At 39.2% G+C, this 16,647-nt stretch overlaps 1 protein-coding gene across 4 annotated transcripts in view; it reads left to right on the top strand.

Annotated features, from left to right (window-relative positions):
* lnpa (limb and neural patterns a) overlaps positions 1-16,647 on the top strand; it is a 176,751-nt gene that overhangs the window by 159,448 nt on the left and 656 nt on the right. For 3 of the 4 annotated variants that reach the window (XM_062069928.1, XM_062069930.1, XM_062069931.1), the window contains 10 exons: positions 4,985-5,172; positions 5,268-5,326; positions 5,418-5,458; positions 6,442-6,525; positions 9,275-9,326; positions 9,404-9,622; positions 10,617-10,722; positions 11,190-11,260; positions 11,579-11,734; positions 15,871-16,647. The exon at positions 15,871-16,647 is cut by the window's right edge and continues 656 nt beyond it. In XM_062069928.1, coding sequence (XP_061925912.1) covers positions 4,985-5,172; positions 5,268-5,326; positions 5,418-5,458; positions 6,442-6,525; positions 9,275-9,326; positions 9,404-9,622; positions 10,617-10,722; positions 11,190-11,260; positions 11,579-11,734; positions 15,871-16,025 — 1,131 coding nt within the window. In that variant the 3' untranslated portion in view covers positions 16,026-16,647. Of the gene's footprint in view, positions 1-4,984; positions 5,173-5,267; positions 5,327-5,417; positions 5,459-6,441; positions 6,526-9,274; positions 9,327-9,403; positions 9,623-10,616; positions 10,723-11,189; positions 11,261-11,578; positions 11,735-11,975; positions 13,758-15,870 lie in introns of those variants that run through there. The other variant, XM_062069932.1, reaches the window with a different exon arrangement.

Here is a 16,647-nt window from a genome sequence, read left to right as displayed (position 1 = left end):
ACGGGATTCGAATAAAGAACCAACTCTTTTTCTTTATTATAATGGTCTTGATAACGGGTACCGGTTTTCAAAAAGGGATTTGAGTCCGAGGACTCGGTTCTATTCTTATCGAACAACCGGGAAAACCGGTTTCGAGTATCATCCCTAGCTGCAACACGTGCCAAAGTATTTGGGAAAGGGCATGTTCACCACTGTGTTACATGGCCTTTCCTTTTAACAACACTCCGTAAACGTTTGGGAACTGAGGAGACACATTTTTTAAGCTTCTCAGGTGGAATTCTTTCCCATTCTTGCTTGATCTACAGCTTAAGTTTTTCAACAGTCCGGGGGTCTCCGTTGTGGTATTTTAGGCTTCATAATGCGCCACACATTTTCAATGGGAGACAGGTCTGGACTACAGGCAGGCCAGTCTAGTACCCGCACTCTTTTACTATGAAGCCACAATGATGTAACACGTGGTTTGGCATTGTCTTGCTGAAATAAGCAGGGGCGTCCATGGTAACGTTGCTTGGATGGCAACATATGTTGCTCCAAAACCTGTATGTACCTTTCAGCATTAATGGCGCCTTCACAGATTTGTAAGTTACCCATGTCTTGGGCACTAATACACCCCCATACCATCACAGATGCTGGCTTTTCAACTTTGCGCCTATAACAATCCGGATGGTTCTTTTCCTCTTTGGTCCGGAGGACACGGCGTCCGCAATTTCCAAAAACAATTTGACTCGTCAGACCACAGAACACTTTTCCACTTTGTATCAGTCCATCTTAGATGAGCTCAGGCCCAGTGAAGCTAACGGCGTTTCTGGGTGTTGTTGATAAATGGTTTTCGCCTTGCATAGGAGAGTTTTAACTTGCACTTACAGATGTAGCAACCAACTGTAGTTACTGACAGTGGGTTTCTGAAGTGTTCCTGAGCCCATGTAGTGATATCCTTTACACACTGTCGCTTGTTGATGCAGTACAGCCTGAGGGATCGAAGGTCACGGGCTTAACTGCTTACGTGCAGGGATTTCTCCAGATTCTCTGAACCCTTTGATGATATTACGGACCGTAGATGGTGAAATCCCTAAATTCCTTGCAATAGCTGGTTGAGAAAGGTTTTTCTTAAACTGTTCAACAATTTGCTCACGCATTTGTTGACAAAGTGGTGACCCTCGCCCCATCCTTGTTTGTAAATGACTGAGCAGTTCATGGAATCTACTTTTATACCCAATCATGGCACCCACCTGTTCCCAATTTGCCTGTTCACTTGTGGGATGTTCCAAATAAGTGTTTGATGAGCATTCCTCAACCTTATCAGTATTTATTGCCACCTTTCCCAACTTCTTTGTCACGTGTTGCTGGCATCAAATTCTAAAGTTAATGATTATTTGCAAAAAAAAATGTTTATCAGTTTGAACATCAAATATGTTGTCTTTGTAGCATATTCAACTGAATATGGGTTGAAAATGATTTGCAAATCATTGTATTCAGTTTATATATACATCTAACACTATTTCCCAACTCACATGGAAACGGGGTTTGTAATTGGCTCTTGGGGGCCCATGCACGATCAAGCAGGCCATCGGGTTTGATGACAATGGTAAAGTAGCCTTTAAAAGTACCATGCAAATATTAATATATGTATATTATCTGACTTCATGTGATCACTGATGGGGCTTTAGTGCTCAACTACAGTTAAGCTTGCAGGCTATTTTCAGCATCTTTCCTTCGGGCACTTGACACTGCTGAGGTCAAGTAGCATCAAAGCAGTGAAACAGCTGCTGCTATCAAGCAAATAAATAACATCTTAAAGAATATTTGCTTTTTATTATGTACACCGTTACACCACACTTACTTGTTATAGACTTGAGGGTGAATTTAGCCTATCGTTCACAATCATTATGAGAGACAAGAACGGCTTCTTTTTAAAATATTTTTTTTCAGGATTTTAAAGATGATAAACGGTTGTACGACGCAGCTTTAAAGTCACCGTTGTAGCCTTCAAAGCCCTCAAAAACAACTTCAAAACCCTCCAACCGTTTACATTCACACTGCAAGTGTGTGTATGTGTAATATATATATATATATATATATATATATATATATATATATATATATATATATATATATATATATATATATATATATATATATGTATGTATGTATGTATGTATGTATGTATGTATATATATATATATATAAAACTCTGTAACAGATACAATCATAAAATGTAATATGTTCAATATTTCCCGTATTTTGACCATTTTAATCAATCCGACTGATTTCTTCAGCGCATTGATTTCTGTTTCCATAGCAGCTCGTGTCTGACTTCTGGCAACAAATGTGTGTTCCTACTTCAAACGCGTGTGTTCTAATCATGACAGAATCGATTACAGTCAACGCAGACGACTATTTTTGGACAAATGAGGTTTCACAAACTTATATTTTTGAAGCTGAATATACTGAGTATGAACTACTGATTGTAGAAGGGAGCACAAAGAAAGGGTGAGACATTGGAGCAGATGGAAATCGAGAGACTAAGGCGAAAGTAATGACGCTATAAATATGGAACTTGAAGCCAAGCTATTTCGACAAAAATAGAGTACTCTCCCTAATAAACCGTAAAAAACATCACCGGCCAGCTGGACCAAATGCACAACTATCCATCGAGTGAGTCATACTTTAATTATTATCACGATACACGCAGCACGTCATGCGTGTTATTAAAACTACAGTACATACTAGCGCTGCACAATTATGGCCAAAATAATAATCACGATTATTTTTTATCAGAATTGATATCATGATTGTCAATCACGATTATATACTATGTTATGTATAACATAGATTTATTGACCTTTCTATTTTAAACAAACAGTATGTTAACTGGGTGTTCATTTCAAAGTGAAATTTCTTGAAAAATAGGTAATCAGTTATAAAATAAAATCTACAAAAGACTAAGGGCTAACTAAAATAATAATGCCAGTGCAGAGTGCAAACATGTATTCCGGCATTAAAATGTGGGTCACTCTACGGGAGAGAAGGGCACCAATAATGTAATGTATTTATTTTCAACTGATCAAATGTCAGTCACCTTCTCACTCACTCTTACCTGCTCTCACATAAGTCCACTGTCTTTTGGTCGCCCCCTGGTGATGGCTGACTGTTTGTTGTGAAAGTACTTTAATTGATATGCGGTGGAGCCTGCTTTTAAAATTTTTATTTCGCCGACGATAACCCTCATTTAATCGTAGCGGCCAAAATCGCGATCACCATTAAAATTTGATTTATTGTGCAGCCCTAGTACATATGAAGTATGTTTATCCAGTGCTTTCATGTTTTTATTTCTATTTTATCTGTTTCTGTTTTATCTAGTGTTTATCTAGTGTTTTTCATGTTTTTATTTCTATTTAAATTTTCTATTATATATTCTGACTTTCTATTTTATTTTTATTTTTTTTACACATTGTAGCACTTTGAGATTTTAACAAATGTAAAGTGCATTACAAATGTAATTCATTATTATTATTATTATTATTATTATGTGATTCAGAGGTAGAGTTGATTGCTCCCATTACCTGCACTGCCAGCCACCAAGAAAAAGCTGATTTTACATGTTATACTGCAAAAAAAACCTTGTCTTTAATGAGGATTGTGAACGATGGGCAAAATTCCGTAAAAAAAGTGCGTTCCCTTTTAAGATGGCAAAAGTTAATGCTGTAGTTATACGTATTGGAGTAGGGAGCGTTCACACTATTAGGTATTTTAGGATTGTGCATGTCTGTAAGGGGCTAGCAAAAGGGTGTTGCAGTTCCAGTAGGTGCAATACAATGTCTTCATAAATTACCTCAAATACTGTAATTGTAGCTTGGCTTTTGATCATTTTAATTTGTCTTCCAGTAGTTTTGTCACATTTATCAATATATAATACATTAATTAACCCAACAGAATACAACACCACAGCATTGTTGACAAAATTGTGTTGGTCATTTTACAAAGGTTTTTGTTATTTAGCTATAAAGGGAAAAAAGCTCTTGGTATGTTGGAACCTAAAACCACAATACAAAATATTGTAGAATGACTAACTCTTTCATGGCGTTGATCAAAACCAAGCATTATCTTTCTTAAGCCTTTTGCATTAGAGCAGGGGTCAGCGACATTTTTACGGTCGAAAGAGCCATGGAGGTCTACAACTTCTTTGTGTGTGGCTGGGCCGTGGAAATTTTTATCTAGACTCTCCCGGATAATAAAAAGGTTGAATTTCATGATTCAACATTGCGTCTTGTAAACAAACTAGCACCCGGCAGCTGACACCTGTGACTGCACGTCTATTAACAAACTAACAATTACTGAATCATCACCATATTAAATATTATGTCTTGTTATCATATTTACTCTGACACATTTGTGTACAAAATGAACAAGAGGGGAGATGTAGAGGTACCTTTCCTGACAAAATATCACCTCTGACTTTCTGGTTTGTGTTAGTTAAAAATTAAAATACAAATGATATCAAGATAATACTTTAATGGTAAATACTAAACGAGTAAATTATATTAAAAATATATCAAACATTTAACGAATTGGTCACGGCAAACTCGTGCATTCGTCGACTTCACTCCCTTGTACTGGAGTGTGTGCCACTTTTGTAAAATCTTGCACTCTTGGGGAGGCGTGGCTTATTTGGTAGAGCGGTGGTGCCAGCAACTTGCGGGTTCCAGGTTCGATCCCTGCTTCTGCCATCCTAGTCACCGCCGTTGTGTCCTGGGCAAGTCAAAATAGGAGCCTTTGTAGACCATTTTGAAATGGTTGTATTATGATTTACATCCCAAATAATAGTGATATATAATATTGTCATAGGCTGCAAATTATAGCGCCCATCCCTAATCAGCGAGGGCCATTTAAAATGAAAATGTTTTTAAAAGCACTTTAGTTCTAATTTGAATGACAACCTGGTATTGTACATGTTTCTGATTGATTGACAATATTATTTGCTCAGGATATCCTGCTTCATGAGGAGCATGGTGAAAAGTACCAAAGGCAGCTGAAGATCTGGTTAGGCCGACTGCTGTTGTACTCCGTTCTTCTCTACCTGATGACCTGCATTGTTGTCTATTGCTGGTACCTGCCGGAACAGCTCATGGGGCGCCTAATCCTCTCTCTCCCTTTTGTCATTTTTCCTTCATTGTAAGTACAGCTTTAGTTAAGTTAAACTTTAATCAGAAATGTCACCATGATGAATCCAACTAACCTCTTTACAATCATTCTTTCCTCGTTTTTAGAGTGTGGTTACTTCGAAAACTCCTGATCGTAATTTTTTCACGAAGAACTGAAAATAATAGTATGAATCTTTATTTTTTGAATTTTTTTTACATTTATTCCACTTTGCATTGCAATTGATGTGCAATTCAAACTGTTTTTTTTCTTTTCAGATAAAAAACTGGGGAATCTTAAAGAGCAAAAGAAGAAAATTGTAAGTTTAAGCTGGCTTCTCCTGATTATGTAATGAAAATTAGTTAATTCTAAACAGTTAAGAAACGTCTTTATAAATAAACAAGAATTGTCACAGCTGCGATAATTCAGTGCACAAACTGTAATGGGAGCTTTCTTTGTGGCATATATAATACAGTGGGCAACAGAAATAGGACTGAGAATGGCAATGCATGAAAGAGATGACTAAAGCGTATGTAAACCTGCTCCGCTGTTTATAAACGTACAAGATACTGCCAAGCCCGGTCATAAATTTAGTAGTCTAAACTTTTCCCCGTACTTGTAGGCGACTGTAAAGTCTAGTTAGAGTTTCTGAGGTGCTAAATAGAAGTGTTCTTGAACTTGCACCTTTTTATATGTAGTTTACAGCAACATTTTAATAGGTTTTTCAATGACATGACCCACATGTTTTTTTTTTAAACATAACACCTACCCAAAAACAAACTTCTTGGTAAAAGTGACAATATGCATGGAAGTACAGACATATTATTTACATATTGTAGAATACATTATCATTGATATTTAAATATTTAGGTCAGTTGAACACAAACTCCTGTCGGAGCCTGTCAGTTTGGCTTTTATTGATCCCATCAGTAGCTTCTATTTGTTAATTAAGGTTCCTTTGAGGTTTGATTGGCTTGAAGACTTAACCCAGTAAACTACCCTGCTAATGTCAGTGTAATAAATGGCATCTGAGAAATGACTTGTCATCCTCTGTCAGCTCTAATAACTTTCAATAATTAGCGCTGATGGATTTTCACCATCTCCATTATCGAAGTAGTCAATGTAATTATTCTTCATACTATGTGTAAACATGTAGAAATGTGTGGTGTGTAATGTAAATGAAGATGTATAGTGCATTGCACTTGCTTTGTCACATTAGGTGTTTTATTAGAGCAATTAATCACATACTCACTAAGTGAGTATACAGTCTTTATCACTTTCATAATAAATATATTCTTTCAGATTGAAGAAGTTATGGAAACTGAGACGTATAAAAATGCTAAAATGATCCTGGAGAGATTTGACCCTGATTCCACAAAAAAAATGGTGAGTATTGCATTCTCTTATGCAAAACATTGTGTAAAACTGAACTGCATCATCCTGACAGGTGTTTCTATTTCTTTAATACAGTGAAACCTCGATTCACGATTGCCTCTATTTGCGTTTTTTTCGGTCTAAGAACGTTTAGATCGAGCCAAATATGCTTTGGTGTGCGACCTGTGTCTCGGTATACGATCGCTTTATTCATTTTGTGTGCCTCTGGGAGCTCTATTGGGCTGCCATTTTGATGACATTGCTTCCTGTACATGCCATTTTGAAGAGACGGGCCCTCGACGTCACATCTTGTTTACATATCGCGAGGTGTACACAAAGGCCGCGAAGCAAGGATTAGCCCACAAATACAGAAGAAACAAGTCCACAATTTCAACCATTATCAAAAAAGGATGTTTATATGGTTGCTGACTTTGCCGAAGGGGTTGAATATTTTTGCAAGGATGGAGAGAAAGCGCAAGACCAGATGGAAAAGCTTTTGTTAGTGTAGCTAAATGAAAAGTAGCTAGCCAACGATCGCATTTTCGAGGCTATGATTTGGGAGAAGACTTGCCATTTATGTGGAGAATTGATGCCTTAAAGTGACCATGCTGGATAACACCACGGAAGAACAATTTAAGGCGAGTTGGTGTTAGGAAAAGTTTAAGAAGAGGAGGCGTCATTCACAGCGTTGGTGCTGCATGGCGTGGCTGCTCGGAAAAAGATTCTGCTTTGAGGATTTTATCTGCGTAGGGGGCTTTGTACCTATCTTTTTTGGAAAAATATGCTAGAGAACCTGTATTACAGCAAAGGAAAATGTAGGTGACGGTGGCTTAAAAGTGACCTTATACTTCTTTACCACTCCCAGACTGTCCCCCAAATGCCCATTTTATTATATGGAGATAGCAAAATAGACAAAACTTGTCAAAAGGCAAAAGAACAAAAAAGGCACACATGCTGAAATAGTGACTGACTAGCAGTGTCCTGCAATGTGCAGCAGGTGACGTGGAGGGCTGCGCTTCCTCACTAAAATGCTGCGCTCTGCTTTTTGCCTACAGGCGGAACACAGAATGAATGAATGAAGCGTTCGTACACAGAATGAATGAATGAAGCTTCCGTACACAGAGACGTGGTTCGCACACACAGGCTCATTTGTCTCGATCTAATACAAATACAGTAGACTGGTTCGTAAATCGAGGTTCTACTGTATATTAAATATCCCCAAACTTACATGAAATATGGATAAAGTTTTAATGTGCTAAAAAAATAAGTAAAGCCCTATCTGTCTAGCAGGCCACATACTTTAGTGAAACACATTTGGGGCCAAATTAATCATTTAATAATTGCTGCAAAAAGAGGAGTCACAACTAATAAAAGCTGTCATTCACTTTTACACGTTTTAGATTTTGATTAGGGCTGTTAAATGATGATTTGTTTTAAATCTGATTAATCACTTTTTGGAATTTGGTATTAAACATGATTAATCACAGGCAATTACTCACTTGCATAATTAAAATTTGCTGAAGAAAACACCCAAATATTTGTACACAAATGCAATTTTATTGTCATAATGGCACCCAGGAACGTTTTTGAACATTTTACTTGAATGGATGTCATTTATTTCCAAAAAACCTGACAACAGTTTTACCGTAATTTCCGGACTATAAGCCGCTACTTTTTCACCTCGTTCTGGTCCCTGCGGCTTATACAACGGTGCGGCTTATTTACGGCCTGTTCTTCTCCGACACCGACGAAGAGGATTTCGGTGGGTTTAGTACGCAGGAGGAAGACGATGACACAATGATTAAAGACTGACTTTTCATATACCGGTAGGCTGGTTATTTTGATAACGTACAGGCGAGCACTTTGTATTACTTTGCACCGTTGTATTATTTGTACTCTGCACGAATGCTGTTCGCCATGTCAAAGATATGAAAGTTTGATTGAATGATTGAAAGATTTATTGTTAATAAATGGGACGCTTTGCGTTCCCAAACAGTCATCTCTGTCCCGACAATCCCCTCCGTGATAGCAGGGACCCCTATATACTACGGTAATTACACATCAAAACCCTGCGGCTTATAGTCGGGTGCGGCTTATATATGGAGCAATCTGTATTTTCCCCTAAATTTAGCAGGTGCGGCTTATAGTCCGGAAATTACGGTATCTAAAGTTCATTCAGGCTGCATTTTTCAGTGAAATTTGCCAGCGAGCACACCAGTCTGCTCTCCTCACTAGTTTTTGTAGTGAGGTATGTATTGATCTGATCACTAAACGTATAGCGGTTTATGGTAAAAAAGCTTGTAAGGGCAAAATAAATTGCCCGATTAATCTGTCTAGAGGATTAATGCTATCATTTTTTGGTGATTAATCACACAAGTTACCGAACTCGTTAATTTGAACAGCCCTAATTTTACGTTTTTGTCATTTAAACCCCCTTTGGTGACTTATATCATGGAAATAATTACTAAAAGTGTGAGTCCATTATTTGGAAGGTATGCTTTACAATTGAGATTCGGATGTATGTTTAATAGGGTTATTTTAATGGTCTTTAAAAAAAAATTACCATGTCTTTCAAGTTGCACTGCATGTAGTGGCTGGATCTACAGTATATTGTACATGTTACATAATACAATTACTGAGGAGTTAAAAATAATACAAACTCCTGTATCCCTTGGTGCACCTATGGTAATCGTTCGGCTGATGACGGTGTTGCAAACATCATTTTTTTTTACACATGTATTTCTAATATCTATTTACAAAGGAGCTGGACTTGACTCCACTAGGACCCCAGATGACACCTAAATCCGGCCAAGGTAGCTATTTGAGTAATGGCTTCTCATACAGTGCTTTCCCTTTCTGCACCTCACCTGCGTTATCTCCTTTTTATTAGTGCTTCGCCAGCGCAACGTGGCCCCAAAAACCCCAGAGATGGTGGAAAATCCTGGCGTAGTAGTGGCCCGCCCTCCTCTTGCCGGCGGGCCCACCTACTCTGGACGATCTTCCCGCTCTGCTCCAGGTGGACCCCCAGAGAGGAACCTGTCGGCCATCGCTGCTCAGCAGAGCTTGTTGAGGAAGCCTGTGACCCCTGGAACACCTGCTCAAGGATTTGGTGAGTTGTCTGCACACAGGGGGACCACATCATAATGTGAACGATTAAGGTGTGATTTACTCTTGCCGGCTTCTCTCCCCCCAGTTTCTCAGGCACTGTACTGTGCTTTTTAAACAATGTACATTTAATGGGTAACAGTATGAATTATTGACAGATTCACCATTTTTTGCACATGTCAGCATAATGAAGAAATAGGATAGAAAGTACGGCATTAAGGTAGTTATTGTACAGTACAATTATTTATACAGTGTTATTTTTGTGCAAAATGTGGGCAAACTAGTTGCTTTTAAAATACCAAAAACAGCCAATAAAACATTCCACAGAACAGTGTGTGGAAGACATCTGCGTATCTGTAAAACGGCACTGAATATTCAATATAAATTATTTCTGGACTATGAACGCTCAATAGAATTTGCAAATGGGTGCAAACAGTAAAGGAAATGTGCTCCTAGAGGAAGCCGCAAGCTGTAATTGCCATGTGGAATGCCAACTGTGTGGTATGCACAAAGCAGGATTACATCAACTGTGATTAATTAGCCAGAGCGCCGTTTGTTCTCTGGGCACTGGTGGTGGAATCTCAGTAAATGTCTTTTAATGCTTGGCAAAATTGCCTTTGGCATTGGCAGCATGCTGCAAATGGTTTACATGACTTGATATCACCTGCTTCTGCTGAAAATTGAAAGTGAAAAGCAATTTGATACACAGAGTCACCACGGAGTTTCCATATGTCGAGGAATTAATAACCAGCAGGGTATTGAGACTGTGCCAAGTCTCACAGAAATGACCAGTCATCTTCTTATGATTGCTCTTGATCTTAGATTATATTAATTACTACTCTCTGACACCATGGGAGATCTGGACGTGCTTTGCAAGTGAGATATGAGTCATTAACGGCAAAAGTTTTGTAATATATATTTGCACAGAAATTCATGGTAAGTGGGACTGACTTTTGGCCTGTTTGTAATCTTTTATATCCCTGTTTTGTTTTTGAAAGGGATGTACCCACCAGGCCCGCCTTTGGCTAGACCTGTGCTTCCAAGGCAAAGAGGTGTTATGGAGAGAGTGGTTGAGTACATTGTTGGAGATGGCCCACAGAACAGGTATCTATTCTGTGTGTATTACTCTCCCTCGTCACTGCAATGGCAGGATCTTGCTAGTACTTGGTTTGACCCTCTTTTGTCTTTTGGATTCACAAAGTCGATACAATGTTGCTCTGATTTTGGACCCTATTAACAGACTCCAATTGGGATGGACAAGGTCAACAAAAGTTGTGTAGGTTGTGGACAATTCTCTATCGGAAGTTAGAATTTCTTTTTATCCTTCTTGTATACCCCAGAAAAGGCTCAGTAATAACCTCAGAAGATAGACAGGTGTACTTGATACCTTTTGTCAAATGAGTGTGTGTGTGTGTGTATTACTACCCATGCTCCCCATGTAGGTATATGATCAATGCTAAGGCAACACCTAAACGTTTACAGTATGCAAACAGTATTCTCTGCGTAAGGTGTATGTTATTTAAATATAAAGGATTCTATTCCCAGTCACACTGATGTCTTTCCTTCCGCAGATTTGCTCTCATCTGCCAGCAGTGTCTGTCCCACAATGGCATGGCTTTAAAAGAGGAATTTGAATATGTTGGTAAGAATTTGAGAAGCACTCAGCTCTTTGTCAGTCTCCATCAAATGTTGCGCCTTCACTTGCCCTCTAGCATTTGGCAGCGCAGTGCATCATGTGGCTTTTTAAAAACCTTCACCGGTGCCGACTCCTGCGAGCGAATTCACACCAAGATTGAATATGCAAACCAATGCTGCGTATCAATTTTACATGTTTATGCATTTTGGGCATTTATTTTTTGCAAAAGTTGGCTCATAATCATGCATATATTCATCAAGTCTGTTTTGAAAATTTCTTCATGAGTTGACATTGTGTGTTTTTTGTTTTTTTTGTGTATTTCAGCATTTCGATGTGCGTATTGTTATTTCCTGAACCCTGCAAGGAAGACCAGACCTCAAGCCCCCAGACTCACTGAGCTCACTGCTGAGCTGAATATATCACCTGAGGCACTCTCCTCATCGTCTAATGCCGATGAAGACTCTTCCCAGACTCTAAAAGGTAACAAGAAACACATTCAATATTTGGACAGAAGTTTGGAGACACGCCTCGTAATTAATTAACCAGCGGTAGTTTCTTTCCCCCCTGAATTTACCACTTTTTGTGGTAACAGTTTGGGGAAAACTATGTTGACTTTGGTGTGGAATAATAAGCCCAACAAACACCTTCGGGATGAAATAGTACATAGACGATGAGCCTGCAGATTTAACGTCTAACAAATGTTTTTTTTCTGAATGAATAGACTGATTTCTGCTCGCATAAAAGAGAAGCTGGTAAACGGTTTTCACATCCTGTACAACAACTCTACTCAACTAGCGGCCCGCGGGCCACATCCAACCCATCAAAGCTTTTCATATGGCCCGCCAAACATCACCCAAATAGACTCGATGAAACCATTTAAACAAGGATTGCTTGTGTATGCAGTACTCCCTCCAACCCTCAGGGGGCAACAGTGAGGCATGTGTGTCACAATGAAGCAGCAGTGGGGTGAGTAGAAAAAGACTACTCATTCATCCATCCATCCATTTTCTACCACTTGTCCCTTTTTTGGGGTCGCGGGGGGTGCTGTAGCCTATCTCAGCTGCACATGGGCGGAAGGCTGCGTACACCCTGACAAGTCGCCACCTCATCACAGGGCCAACACAGATAGACAGACAACATTCACACCCACATTCACACACTAGGGCCAATTCAGTGTTGCCAATCAACCTATCCCTAGGTGCATGTTTTTGGAGGTGGGAGGAAGCCGGAGTACCCGGAGGGAACCCACGCAGTCACGGGGAGAACATGCAAACTCCACACAGAAAGATTCCGAGCGCAGGATCGAACTCAGGACCTTTGTATTGTGAGGCACATGCACTAACCCCTGTTCCACCGTGCTGCTCATTCAACCATAATAAAAATCAAAATAAATCGCGAAAATCGGACATTTAACAACAAGTGGATAACAAAGTATGAATGTTCTACTTTGAGCAAGTGCTCAAGTCATTGTTTCCTGCCGGACCTTTTAACCAATGGACACGTTGTTCTCCACAAGCAGCAACAATAGTAGACATCCATGTGTAAGCTCCATCACAAAACTTGGTCAAGTATATGGAAGTAAATATTAAATTTGCTTTGTATTGAAATTGCTGACTTGGTCATGCCTTTTGTATTCATGGTCGTATTTTTTTTTTATCTGAGTAACTTTGGCGATTAGAGCTTGTTTAATACACACAACGCTAAATTTGACCAGTATAGGGCGATAACGCTACACCTTAGGTTTAATTGTAATAAGTCACATACCGGTCTATTGTGTGCAATGTTTGACTTACTTTAATTTTTATATGCGTAAACATATGTAGTTGTGTGAATGTATTAACACTAACCTATTTTTTAAATATAAAGTACACAATGGACATTATGTAAAATATAGAATGAACGCTATACTTTTGTAATGTTAATTTTATGTTTAGATTTTCAGTCTAACAATCCAAAATGAAGGAAGAAGTGTAAAGAAATAAAAACTGAGGAAAAAAGCTAGTTCAAAAGAAGGAACATCAATCCCCAACAAAACTTCTTGAGCTTCTGTTTCTTTATACTGTTAACAAGCAGGCTGCACATGCTGGAATTGAGCTGTGAGGGCAGAATAATTAATGTAATGACAGTGCAGTGTGAAAGACGATATGTTTACTTTGGAATTAAGTAAACATAGTCTCAATGTAATATAACCTGCGGAGGCACTTTCTGCCAAAACATCCACATTTCGATGTCTGGCCCCTGAGCCCTGGGGCTCTTGAAACTGTGGCCCTCTTCATTATGTAGTTGAATAGCCCTGCTGTATTGTATTCAGGTGTCCCAATATTTGTGTACACACAGTTCTTAGTGAATAGGTAGTAAACATCAGTATTGGCAGATGGTGAGAGTAGGGACTATGCTACAATGGACACACACATACATACAGGTATATACACGCACACACAATGTAAATAGTCATGAAAATAAAGAAAACGCATTGAATGAGAAGGTGTGTCCAAACTTTTGGCTTGTACTGTACGTATACGTACTGTATGTGTATATGCAGTCGCAATCAAAAGTTTACATACACTTGTAAAGAACATCATGTCATGGCTGTCTTGAGTTTCCAATACTTTCTACAACTCTTATTTTTTTTGTGATAGATTGATTGGAGCACATACTTGTTGGTCACAAAGAACATTCATGAATTTTTTTTTTGTAATGAATGTATTATGAGTCTACTGAAAATGTGAGCAAATCTGCTGGGTCAAAAGTATACATACAGCAATGTTAATATTTGGTTACATGTCCCTTGGCAAGTTTCACTGCAATAAGGTGCTTTTGGTAGCCACCCACAAGCTTCAAACAAGCTTCTAGTTGAATTTTTGACAACTTCTCTTGACAAAATTGGTGCAGTTCAGCTAAATGTGTTGGTTTTCGGACATGGACTTGTTTCTTCAGCATTGTCCACATGTTTAAGTCAGGACTTTGGGAAGGCCATTCTAAAACCTTCATTCTAGCCTGATTTAGCCATTCCTTTACCACTTTTGACGTGTGTTTGTGGTAGGGCTGGGCGATATGGCCTTTTTTAATACCTCTATTTTTAGGCCATGTCACGATACACGATATATCTCAATATTTTGCCTTAGCCTTGAATGAACACTTGATGCATGTAATCACAGCAGTATGATGATTCTGTGTGTCTACATTAAAACATTCTTGTTCATTCTGCATTAATATATGCTCATTTTAAACTTTCATGCAGAGAGGGAAATCACAACTAAGTCAATTTAGCAAAACTGTATTTATTAAACAGTTATCAAGCAGTGGCACAAACATTCATGTCATTTCCAAAACAGAAAGTGCAAGATTGTCAGAGACATTTTAAAACAAGTTATAAGTGCACTTTTGTGCATGATGACACACAAGATATTTCAATAAGTCACATAAAAATGAGCTGCAAAACAAATAGTATATGTCCTACGGTGTTGACGTGGAAATAGTTGCTTCGGAATTGAGTTGGTGTGGCACCGAACGGAGATGTTGACATGTAAAGACCATATTCCCGCTTGAAGCAAAACCACCGTCAGATGATGGACCCCGTGCTATTTTTCTTGGGAATTAATTATTCCTCCATTTGTTACCAGATTCGCACCTTCTTTCTCTCGTATTACCACTCGCACCGCACCGCTAGCTGTTAGCATCACAGCTAACGTTACCATATCACTCTGTCTGCTCCGCGAGAGCGTGTGACGTTGCTCACGTGACGTATGTAAGAAGGTGCGCTTGTTTTAGTCTCTGAGAAGGAGAGACAGGAAAGAGTGAGAAACGCATGCAGTGTAATGCCCGCAGCTAAAAGCAACTGCGTGAGAAAGTATACTTGAATATCACGACATAGTCATTTTCTATATCGCACAGAGACAAACCCGCGATATATCGAGTATATCGATATATCGCCCAGCCCTAGTTTGGAGTCGTTGTTCTGTTGGAACACCCAACTGCGCCCAAGACCCAACCTCTGGGCTGATGATTTTAGCTTGTCCTGAAGAATTTGGAGGTAATCCTCCTTTTTCATTGTCCCATTTACCCTGTAAAGCACCAGTTCCATTGGCAGCAAAACAGGTCCAGAGCATAATACTACCACCACCATGCTTGACGGTGTGAATGGTGTTCCTGGGATTAAAGGCCTCACCTTTTCTCCTCCAAACATATTGCTGGGTATTGTGGCCAAACAGATACATTTTTGTTTCATCTGACATTACATGGACAAAGATAAGACCTTCTGGAGGAAAGTTCTGTGGTCAGATGAAACAAAAATGTAATGTATACTTTTGACCCAGAAGATTTAGTCACATTTTCAGTAGACCCATAATAAGTTCATGAATGTTTTTTGTGACCAACAAGTATGTGCTCCACTCACAAAAAAATAAGAGTTGTAGGAAGTATTGGAAACTCAAGACAGCCATGACATTATGTTCTTTACAAGTGTATGTAAGATTTTGATCGCGACTGTATATGTATTTGTGTGTTTATAAATATATGTATGTATTTATATATGCATGTGTATAAATGTATACAGTATATGTATATGTCATATAGATATTTCTTACACTTACTAGAAACTTTTAATGGTTTACCAGAGACGACAGAGCATGCAGACATCCAAGAGCAAGCGTTGGCACCACCAACAGAGTCCTGTCCTGAGTCTGGCCACCAAAGCACTACCAAGTCACAAGAAGAGCCCTCTGAAACATCTGACGGAGAGCAGGACTTGTCTGCCATGGAAGTGGAGTAGAAAAGGCTGAGGGCGTTACACCTTTCACTTCATCTGGAATGTTGATGTTGTAGCGGTTGATTTAAGGACATACAGTAATTCACCACACCTGTTTACTTGACTTTGTCCTCATTATTCACTGCCATTGTATATTGCAGCCCGGAAGAGTTAGAGCTGCAAGGTGTTTTGGGTATTTGTTCTGTTGTGTTTATGTTGTGTTACGGTGCGGATGTTCTCCCGAAATGGGTTTGTCATTCTTGTTTGCTGTGGGTTCACAGTGTGGCGTGTATTTCTAACAGTGTTAAAGTTGTTTATACGGCTACCCTCAGTGTAACCTGTATCGCTGTTGATCAAGTATGCGTTGCATTCACTTGTGTGTGCATGCAGAAGCCGCACACATTATGTGACTGGGCCAGCACTCGTTGGACTGGATGAAAAGCGGACGTGACGATTTTCGGGAGGGGCACTGAAATTTGGGAGTCTCCCGGGAGGGTTGGCAAGTATGAGAATTAGCGGTGAATGCGGTGATACCGCGGCACCACCGCTGTATATAATCGGCAGGCCAGCTCTAGTGTTAATTTGATATCGCCTCAAGGGCCAAGTAAAATTACACGGCGGGCCAGAGTTTGACACCATGACATAA

This window comes from Entelurus aequoreus, linkage group LG14 (assembly GCF_033978785.1).
Source record: "Entelurus aequoreus isolate RoL-2023_Sb linkage group LG14, RoL_Eaeq_v1.1, whole genome shotgun sequence".
NCBI lineage: Eukaryota > Metazoa > Chordata > Actinopteri > Syngnathiformes > Syngnathidae > Entelurus > Entelurus aequoreus.
This window is presented reverse-complemented; position numbering and strand designations above follow the sequence as displayed.